The 10,588-nt window shown below is 49.3% G+C and overlaps 1 protein-coding gene across 1 annotated transcript; it reads left to right on the top strand.

Moving 5' to 3' along the window:
• The first annotated feature begins 4,651 nt into the window (after positions 1-4,651).
• On the top strand, positions 4,652-7,539 carry SLITRK2 (SLIT and NTRK like family member 2). The gene has a single exon (XM_008690252.2). It carries the CDS (start codon positions 4,652-4,654, stop codon positions 7,187-7,189), a length of 2,538 nt encoding a protein of 845 aa, XP_008688474.2. The 3' UTR covers positions 7,190-7,539.
• The last annotated feature ends 3,049 nt before the right edge of the window (positions 7,540-10,588 follow it).

The following is a 10,588-nucleotide window of genomic DNA, read 5'->3' on the forward strand; positions in this document are numbered from 1 at the left end:
AGCTGCAGCCCACGGTAGGAGCTGCAAGGGCTGGGCAGAGTTCCAGGCGAGAGGGGCCGAGAGGCGTGAACAGCGCTCCACTGCGCTCGTCAGAGAAATGGAGCGGCGGCTTCTTTGTGGGCTGCTACGTCCCCCTCCCGGGTGCACGGCGGGGACATTTGATCTGCAGGGTGATTGATAAGTGCGGGAGAGGGGCGGCCGTCCCTATCTCCCCCCCTCCCCGGCCCCCGTTCTTCTTCCCTCCTCCCTCTCGGCTCCCTCCCTGCTTCCTGCCAGAAGCGCTGCCCGGTGGCGAGCCGCTCCAGTGGGGATCTGCCTGCCCTTGGGGGCGCCGCCCGCGCTCGCCGAGGTGCCCCCGCTCCCGGGCGCACCGGTCCGAGGCTGTGCCGGCTCCCGCGCCTCCCGGCTGGCCGATGCTGCGGGCGCCTCCGGGGGAAGCTGCGGGTGGCGCGCTCACCGGGTAAGTTCTCTGCACTCGGGGACGCCGCGCTCAGCCCCCTGCCTTTCCCGGCTGCCTCCCCTCGTGGGGGTGGGGTTCGGGTGCGGGAAGCCTGGGCGCGATCCGCCTGGGACCCCGCGCCGGCGGCCGCCCTCGGTGGCCGCCCCCGTCCGCCCGGGCTCGCTCGCTCCGAGACAGCCCGCGCGGGCGTGGTCGGGCTCCGGGCATCGCGCAGTCCCGGGGCCACCGCCGGGCGGGCAGCCCGCGCGCCGGCTGCGACCCGCTGGTCCCGAGAAGAACGCTCGCCAGGACAAAGGCAGCGCGAGTGGCCGTCGCGGCTGTGGGCCCCAGCGCCGGGCACCAGGCGTCCGGCAGCTCCGGGGGGAGGGCAAGGAGGGCTGAGCTAGCGGTTGGCGCCCGATGATGCCCGGAGCCCCGGTGATCGCCTGGCCCCCTGGCCGCCGGAAGCGCCCTCCGGGAACCGTACCTGCCGGGACTGGGGGTGGGGAGCGGCGGGCGGACGGCTGACACCCCTCCCCAGCAGGCCCGCGGGACTCCCGTTAACCCCCTCGAGGCCTGGCGGGCGGCCGGCAGGCGCAGGCTATAACCCCGCCGGAACTCCCCGCGCCCTGTGGAAGCACCGGCGACCCGAGCGGGGCTCTACTCAGATGCGAGGGAGATCGAGGCGACGGAGTCCCCGCTTCTGCCTCCCTCGCCCCAGCGAGGAGAGGGAGCGTTTGCCTTATTTTAGCGTCCGCCTCTGCCTCCCTGGGGCTCCCAGTTCCCTCCAGAACCTTTCCGCCGCCGTAAAAGCCCGCTCTCCCTCGCGGGGTGCCGCGGCGGTTCTTCCCGAGACGCCGGGCCAAACCAAACTTACTTAAAGTGCTTTTTTCCCGACTGAGGCTGATTCGTTCCCGTAACTGTGTTTGGGGAAAGCGGCTGTGGAGGCTCGGGGACAGGCAGGAGGCCGAGGCGTGGTGGGAGAGTCCACCGACCCGCGTCGGAAGCTAACCATGGAAGGTAGATCTGCCACACCATCTCCGGGTTCCCAGTGTCGCCCCCCACTCCAGCCAGCTTATCACCGCATTTCCTTCACTCTATAATAATTTTCACGGATTTCAAGCTCCGCCAGCTGCCCCCCCATCTACCTAGCCTTTTCTCTCTCTCTCTCTCTCTCTCTCTCTCTCAAATTCTTAAGGAAATAGTCTCTGTCCTCAAGGAGTTATTGACAGCGTCATCAGTGTCTTGCAGGAAATTATTTGTGAACTAAAACTAATATTTGATATTTCACTTTTAAATACAATTTTTTAAAAAGCACACATTTAGGTAAGACACCACTATTTAAGTTCACGCAGATAGTTCTTCTCCAATTCACACTAAGCAGTAGTGAGCTTTGGAGAAAGCTCCTGGGCCAGGACTCAGAATCCCTGGGTTCTGTTTCTCATTTTATAGATTCTTGAACTTAAGCAAGTCAGCACTTCTCCTGGTTGAGAAATGTCTTCATCTATAAAATGAATCTGATTGCAAAAGTCTTGTCCAGCTCTCATGTTGGCTTCTGCTTCCATGAAATATTAACCTAATTAATCAATGTTTGTTAAATGAATGACAACGAATAAGCCACATCTCTCTAGGAACTACGTCTATTTAATATTTAGAAATATGGAGGAACAAATGCCCCTTTGCTGGGAAAGGAAGCTTAATCGTGCACTGCATCACTCTGCATCTAATGATGCAATTGCAATAGAGAGTGGGAGGCCATCACACGGCTGCCCCTCCCCCTCTGAGGACAGCTCAGCTCAGTGCCGCCCTTTGGCACAGAGAAGGGAAATTTGAGGCCCCAGAGGGAAAGCATCTTGCCCAAGACCAAGCAAGAATTACAGGTTGGGGAGGGGGCTCACGAAGTCGGGTCCAAGGCTCTTCCCCAAAAGAAAAGGAGAAGGCAAGGTGAAAGCCTGAGAAACATTCTGGAGGAGACGGCCAAAGCCACAGGTTGCCTTTAGTGCCTAAGTCTATAAACTATCAGAGCCCTTCTCCGGGGAGAAAAGAGCTGGTGTGGGCTGAACAATCCTAAAACGTGAGCTTACTAGGGAGGCAGGAGGGGAGAAGCAGGGGGCTTTCTGTTCTCAGGAGGCTCATTTTGCCAGTGGGATTGTCTCTGTTCCAAATGTGGCCCAGCAATGGGACCCTGTGTCAACTGTCTGAAGCAGGCTGGGACTGAAGAGGCGGGGAAAGCAAGTGTAAGTATTTTGTGGGACAGGTGCAGCCTCGGTCCATTCCTTTGTCCCCTTCTCTTCCATTGCCTCATTTTCCTGCCTCACAAGAGGCTGCCCCTGGCCCTTCCGGGCAACAGCAGACATTCACATCCTGCAGATGGACTCCACACCGGGAGACACCTGGTTCCAGGGGACTTTAAGATAATTCAGGAGGAGCGAGATAATGAAGGCAAAAACCCAACACCTGGCAGTTAATAATGCTGCCTGGAGGCTTAGCCCCCTCCCTGGGCTCCCACACCCAGCCAAGTGAGGCTCAGCCTGGCAGCGCCTTTCTGACACCCACTCCTCTTTCCTGCAGGCAAAAAGCACACGTTTAAACTTCATTATCTGGCTAACTCTCAACCTCAGGGGGAGAATGGTTTTGTTGTGGTTTCTTTCTAACGTTAAACTAGCTTTCAGAATCCAGGCAAATATCTGTTCGGCCAGTCACCGCCCAGAAAGTAATTGTCTCAGCACTGAAACAAAGCTCTGTATGTAAAGCACAAATCCCCTCTTCGCCCTCCTACACAGACACTCTGGAGCGGGCACACACTCCACACCCCACCAAGAGCATCAGAGCACAAGAGCTGGGAGGCTGGCAGGCGGGCCCCAGTCCTGTGGCAAAAAGGCACATCTCCTACACACACACACACACACACACACACACACACACACACACACCACCCCTCTCACTGGGAAGATCTGGACCTCTGCTTGGGAATGTGGCATGAAACCCCACTGGAATGGCCAGGAGGGAGTGGCAGGTGGGAGAAACCACTCGAAGGGCCAGAGGCCGGAGGAGTCGCAGCGGTCCCAGCCCCTTAGCGGGGCCCCTTCTGGAGAATCCCTCTCCAGGAGCTTCGCCAGCCGCTCGCCGCCCGCCGGGTTGGAGGTGGAGTAGTTCAGAATCCACTGACGCAGCCTGGATTTGAGCTTTGCAAAGCCACTCGCAGGGAAGGGAAGCATCTGCCCCTCCCTCCCCCACCGCGCGCCCTCGATCCACCGCCTGCCCCCTCCCCGCGTGACGTCACCCTAGCCCTGTCCGGGGGAGCCTGCAAAACCTCTCAAATTCAAACTGCTAGGCGCACTGCTGCCGCTGCCACTGGATTGGAAGCGCGCGCCCAGGCTCGGCCGCCGCCGCCCGCCGCCCGGGCCGGCCGGCTCCCCGACCTCCCTACGCAATCGCACCCCCGGGTCCCCGTCGACTCGGCCTCCCGCCGCTCCGGCCGTCCTCTCCTCCCCTGCGGCCTGCCGGATTTCTAATTTCTGCGCACCCCCCACCCAGCCAAATTAAATCCGCCGGCAGAAAGCAGGGCATCCCCCCGGAAGCGGCGTCTTCTTTTACCTTGCTCTTCTTCTCTTTCCGAAGATGCTAAACTACTGGCGGACTGCAGAGGAGAGGGGTCCCGTCTTCTCCTGATGTGTGAGTAACCCCCACCCCGCGCTGTCTTTGCTCTTCCATCTTCTCCCCCTCCCCCACCGCCAGTCCCCTGATTTTCCCACCCCCTTTTTGCGCAGTTAAAAAAAAAAAGTAAAGCAGTTTCTGCTGTGAGCCTAAGACGGGCAAGCCGCCCGAGATCTCTTCAAGATACCCCAGGGGAGGAGGTGATGGGCTGGATTTAGTAGGACAACTCGATTACTAATGACTCCGCGGCTGGCTGCGACCCGCCGGGAAATCAGGTGCAAGCATGTGTGCTCCGGGACGCGCGTGTGGGTGGGCTGGCGGGGGCCGGGTGGGAGGGGGAGGGCGAAGAGAGAAGAAACCGCTTTGAGAAACGCAGTGACTTCATTCTGCCGTGTTGCCCACTCCCCGCATTCTCCCTGCCTCCCACTCCGCCCCCTGGCTTTGCCATTTTAATCGGGCTTCCTTGTTTCTTTCTCCCCCGCATCCTGCTCTCTCCGGCACCCTTCCCCAAGGTTTGCCTGTAGGTACCTGAACTGACACCGACGGTGCCTAAAGATGCTGAGCGGCGTCTGGTTCCTCAGTGTGTTAACCGTGGCTGGGATCTTACAGACGGAGAGCCGCAAAACTGCCAAAGACATTTGCAAGATCCGCTGCCTGTGCGAAGAGAAGGAAAACGTCCTGAATATTAACTGCGAAAACAAAGGATTTACAACTGTCAGCCTGCTCCAGCCCCCCCAGTATCGAATCTATCAGCTTTTCCTCAATGGAAACCTCCTGACGAGACTGTACCCTAACGAGTTCGTCAATTACTCCAACGCCGTGACTCTCCACCTGGGCAACAACGGGCTGCAGGAGATCCGAAGCGGGGCATTCAGCGGCCTGAAAACCCTCAAGAGACTGCACCTCAACAACAACAAGCTCGAGGTGCTGAGGGAAGACACCTTCCTGGGCCTGGAGAACCTCGAGTATCTCCAGGCCGACTACAATTACATCAGTGCCATCGAGGCAGGAGCGTTCAGCAAACTGAATAAGCTCAAAGTGCTCATCCTGAATGACAATCTTCTGCTGTCACTGCCCAGCAATGTGTTCCGCTTCGTCCTGCTGACCCACTTAGACCTGAGAGGAAACAGGCTGAAAGTGATGCCTTTCGCAGGCGTCCTCGAGCACATTGGAGGGATCATGGAGATTCAGCTGGAGGAGAACCCATGGAATTGCACCTGTGACTTGCTTCCTCTCAAGGCTTGGCTGGACACCATAACTGTTTTTGTCGGGGAGATCGTCTGTGAAACTCCCTTTCGATTGCATGGGAAAGATGTGACCCAGCTGACCAGGCAAGATCTCTGTCCCCGAAAAAGTACTGGCGACTCTGGTCAGAGGGGCAGCCATGCCGACTCGCACGTCCAAAGGCTGTCGCCGACAGTGAATCCCGCTCTCAACCCAACCAGGGCTCCCAAAGCCAGCCGGCCCCCCAAAATGAGAAATCGCCCGACTCCCCGGGTCACTGTGTCAAAGGACAGGCAGAGCTTTGGACCGATCATGGTGTACCAGACCAAGTCCCCCGTGCCCCTCACCTGCCCCAGCAGCTGCGTCTGTACCTCTCAGAGTTCAGACAATGGTCTCAACGTCAATTGCCAAGAAAGGAAGTTCACGAATATCTCTGACCTGCAGCCCAAACCTACCAGTCCAAAGAAGCTCTACCTGACAGGGAACTATCTTCAAACTGTCTATAAGAACGACCTCCTAGAATACAGCTCTCTGGACTTGTTGCATTTAGGAAACAACAGGATTGCGGTCATTCAGGAAGGTGCCTTCACAAACCTGACCAGTCTGCGCAGACTCTATCTGAATGGCAATTACCTGGAAGTGCTGTATCCTTCTATGTTTGATGGACTGCAGAGCTTGCAGTATCTCTATTTAGAGTATAACGTCATCAAGGAAATTAAACCACTGACCTTTGATGCTTTGATTAACCTACAGCTACTGTTTCTGAATAACAACTTGCTGCGGTCCCTACCCGATAATATATTTGGGGGCACAGCCCTCACCAGGCTGAATCTGAGAAACAACCATTTCTCTCACCTGCCTGTGAAAGGGGTTCTGGATCAGCTTCCGGCATTCATCCAGATAGATCTGCAAGAGAACCCATGGGACTGCACCTGTGACATCATGGGGCTAAAGGACTGGACAGAACATGCCAATTCCCCTGTCATCATCAATGAGGTGACCTGTGAATCTCCTGCGAAGCATGCCGGGGAGATCCTCAAGTTTCTGGGGAGGGAAGCTATCTGTCCCGACAGTCCAAACTTGTCAGACGGAACCGTTTTGTCCATGAATCACAACACAGACCCTCCTCGGTCGCTTAGTGTGTCTCCCAGTTCCTATCCGGAACTCCACACTGAAGTTCCGCTTTCAGTCTTAATTTTAGGATTGCTTGTTGTCTTTATCTTATCTGTCTGTTTTGGGGCCGGTCTATTCGTCTTTGTCCTGAAACGCAGAAAGGGGGTGCCAAGTGTTCCAAGGAGTGCCAACAACCTAGATGTCAGTTCCTTCCAGCTACAGTATGGGTCTTACAATACCGAGACTCAGGATAAAACCGACGGCCACGTCTACAACTATATCCCCCCTCCCGTGGGGCAGATGTGCCAAAACCCCATCTACATGCAGAAGGAAGGAGACCCGGTAGCCTATTACCGAAACCTGCAAGACTTCAGCTATGGCAACCTGGAGGAGAAGAAAGAAGAGCCCGCCACACTGGCTTACACTATAAGTGCCACCGAGTTGCTCGAGAAGCAAGCCACGCCAAGAGAGCCCGAGCTGCTGTACCAGAATATTGCTGAGCGAGTCAAGGAACTTCCCAGTGCAGGACTAGTCCACTATAACTTCTGTACCTTACCCAAAAGGCAGTTCGCCCCTTCATATGAATCTCGACGCCAAAACCAAGACAGAATCAATAAAACCGTTTTATACGGAACTCCCAGGAAATGCTTTGTGGGGCAGTCAAAACCCGACCACCCTTTACTGCAAGCTAAGCCGCAATCAGAACCAGACTACCTCGAAGTTCTGGAAAAACAAACTGCAATCAGTCAGCTGTGAAGGGAAACCATTTACAACCCTACGGCATCCAAGGATGCTGCTCAAGACTGTTGGAGGCACTACATTTGCTTTTGTGTGTGTTTGTGTTCTGCCTCTCTCAGCATCAATGGGGGACTTTGAAAATGTTTGGGGGATGGGGTGAAGCAATGATACTGCTTTTCCAAGTTTTCCTTTAAATTATTTCTCTCTTGCTCCCCCTGCCCTCCTTTCCCCCCCACCTTCTCTCCTTAGGAATCATCAGTGAACATGAATGTTTCTACAGTGCATTTTTTCATATATTTTGTTTATGGTTTTGTTTCTTTTTTCTTCTTTTATTGTTCCAGTGTGGGAATGGGAAGGGGAGATTATAGTGAATGAAGAAAGAGTAAGCAGACTTTTCACGTAAAAATGGATATTTAGTGTATTTTGTAGAAGATCTCCAAAGATCTTTTGAGACTATAAATTCTTTTGTAAATAATGATATATGGTATTTCCGTCTTCAGTTACCAAGTATAGCCACTAGGCATCACTTCTTTTTGTTAAAGTGCCTTTGCACTTTAAGTACATTACTTAAATGTTGCTTTTAGCTTTGATAAATTTGAACATATTTTAATGTGTTGTATTTTTGAAATTAAAAACAGTGTAAAATAGATCAAAATGTCAGCTATATTAAGTCAACGTACAGTTTGCTTGAGTTATAGAAACCAGCTTGTCATCAAATGATTCTAGTTGTAGGACTTTAGAGATTTAACTGTAAAATATTTCCTTTCCTCTGGGTTTGTTCTAAGTGATTTTATTTAAGTCAACTAAGGGGATTTAACAGTGGACTAGAGGTAAGAAACTGCCTCAGTCGGGATTAGTAATTCATTAATAAAATATATTTAACCCAATCTCAGAGTGAATTGAACAATTAATGCCCTTCCGTAAATCATTATTTTACACTAACACGGTCAGTGTTTTAGATTATTTTCCTAATTAAGAGTACATTACACAACTTGTAATACATCTTTTCTGCATTAAATTAGATATTTTTATATATTTAAATGAAAGAGTCTGTATTTCTAACTTTTTAATTGAAATTAGTATTTTTTCTGCCTATTGAAACATTTTCTATAAACACACACCAGTAGAGGCCGCCACACACCTCATTTAATAAAGACATGTGAGCCATTAAATACCTTGAAGGAACACTTCAAAGGTGAGATTAAAACATCCCAAGTAAGTTCTCTGCAAATTCAAAGCAGCAGAGACAAACGTGTACATCACTTTCTATTTCTTTTAGGATTAAAGATTAGACTCTGAATCCTCAATTTTCACATTTTTAGAGAAAGCAGCATTTTCCTCTTACATTTATTGAAGCGTTAATGGGGTGCTATCAGATCAAGTACTATTTGCATCTCCAAATCAATTAAAAAGTACCTAAACCAAGAAAGGAAGCATCTTTTCTCTTCTGCCTTCTTTAGGCATGTGTTACTTGGATTTTTCCTTGTCAGCTCAAGCAAGCCTTTCGTTTTGGTCTTAGCATTAGAATGATTTTAACTAACCAAGTCTATATAACATTTATGAAGCCTTATTAGCCTGTAAAGAATTTTTAGACGCAAACATTATTGTGAGATTTAAACAAACAGCCCTTCTTTACAACAAAAAATAGTTTTGTTTTGTCTATTGTAAATCCTTATGCAACTGGGATGGTGATCTGCATATAAAGTAGTCCAGCTTTTCAATTCCTTATTAAAGCAATTGATGGCGTCTGAAAGAAGCACACTGTTTCCTTTTCATAAATAGGTTACTGCACATAATAATCCTTTATTATCATGTGGAGATTGAAGTGGATCCTGATAACTTACTTTTAAAGCTTTAAAATGACTAATAGTATATTGTCTGTCACTATAAACAATTCATGTGATAGGCTTTCAATTAGAAATTACTTAAGTCCAAATGATTTGGATTAAGAAACTACTGGTGCAAAATCGTTTTTTTAACAATAGAAGTTAATTATGTATATTTAAATGTAAAGGGCATTCAGGAAAAAAATGCCTTTAACAACCTAAAATCTCTAAATATCTACAGTGACAAGCTAACATGTTCACTCTTTGATTAGAAATCATAATTCCTACTCGAATCCATTAGATCAAAGTAAAAAATGGTGGCCCGAAATGATCTACAAGAAAGTTAATGTAGTGAGATTTTACATTTCATACAAGAGGAGAGAGAATATTATGCTAACTGAACTTGGAGACAGCTCCCGGAAAAACCACCTCCTCTTTGAGTGTATATACATAGACGTGTGTGTGTGTGTGTGTGTGTGTGTGTGTGTGTGTGATATGTTATATATATAATACATATATATAAAAGAGTTTCAAAAATTCTCTTGTGGCTGCTCTCATTTGGTGCAATGATAAACACGGAATACAGAGGTAGGTATTTTGGGAAGTGATTATAAAGGCAAATTAGGATACATACCCTGTTAAGTGTTTAGGTTTAAACTATACATCTAACTAGAACTACTGATGTAGTGATTCCACTTCAGTGTTTGTTCTTATTCACCTGAAAGGAAAGTCATTCCATTATCCATAGAAAAACCCATTCATTGATCTTAAACAGAGATAGCTTAATATTCATTTAGTTACATGATTTTAAAGAGGCCTCCTGGAAGAACTCAGATTCATAAACTCTCTCGCTTAATTATTATGGTGTAAATCCAGATTCCCATGCTCCTTAGATTTTTACTTTATTTGTATTAGGTTTTAAGATGAAATTGTTTGAATGCGGTTCAGACTATTTCATTTAAAGGCCTCCTACACCATATACTCTGAAGCTTTATTTTCTAATGCAATCACGAACACTTTTACGTTTATTCTCTTATTAGCATCCCCACTGACTACACATTGTTGTGCTTTATCTGCTCAAGTCCTATTTTATTTTAGGATTTTGTTTTTATCTCCTACAGCTGGATTTTGCTATTTCACTTTTATTTCCTATGAAACCTGTAATGGGTATGAGCATCAGCACAGCGAAATGGTTCCAGCCAACAGAGTGTGATCTCCCCCGGCCCTGCCTGAAACAGATCTATATGTCTGGCCCTACAAATGGCAAATGGTAATTTCCTTCGATTCTAGCTCTTAATTAATTGCTTTCACTGTTTCTGAATATACCTGTGGCTAAGTTTGTATTGAAACACTCAAAAGTACTATTATTTCTCAGTCTGGACACAATTGCCAAGAGTTTGATTTAGTTTTGGACTTTGGTCCATCTGTGTGCCTTTTTAGTTCCCTCCAGCAGTTGGTGAGTAAGGAAATGACTCTTCAATTTCCTCTGCTTTGTCCTCTGACCTCGAAGATGACTTAATTTTTCTAAATATTCCCATGACATCAAGGGCTCCATATTTTAATGGATTCTCAAAAAAAAAAAAAAAAAAAA

This window comes from Ursus maritimus, assembly GCF_017311325.1.
Source record: "Ursus maritimus isolate PB19 chromosome X unlocalized genomic scaffold, ASM1731132v1 scaffold_X1, whole genome shotgun sequence".
Classification (NCBI taxonomy): domain Eukaryota; kingdom Metazoa; phylum Chordata; class Mammalia; order Carnivora; family Ursidae; genus Ursus; species Ursus maritimus.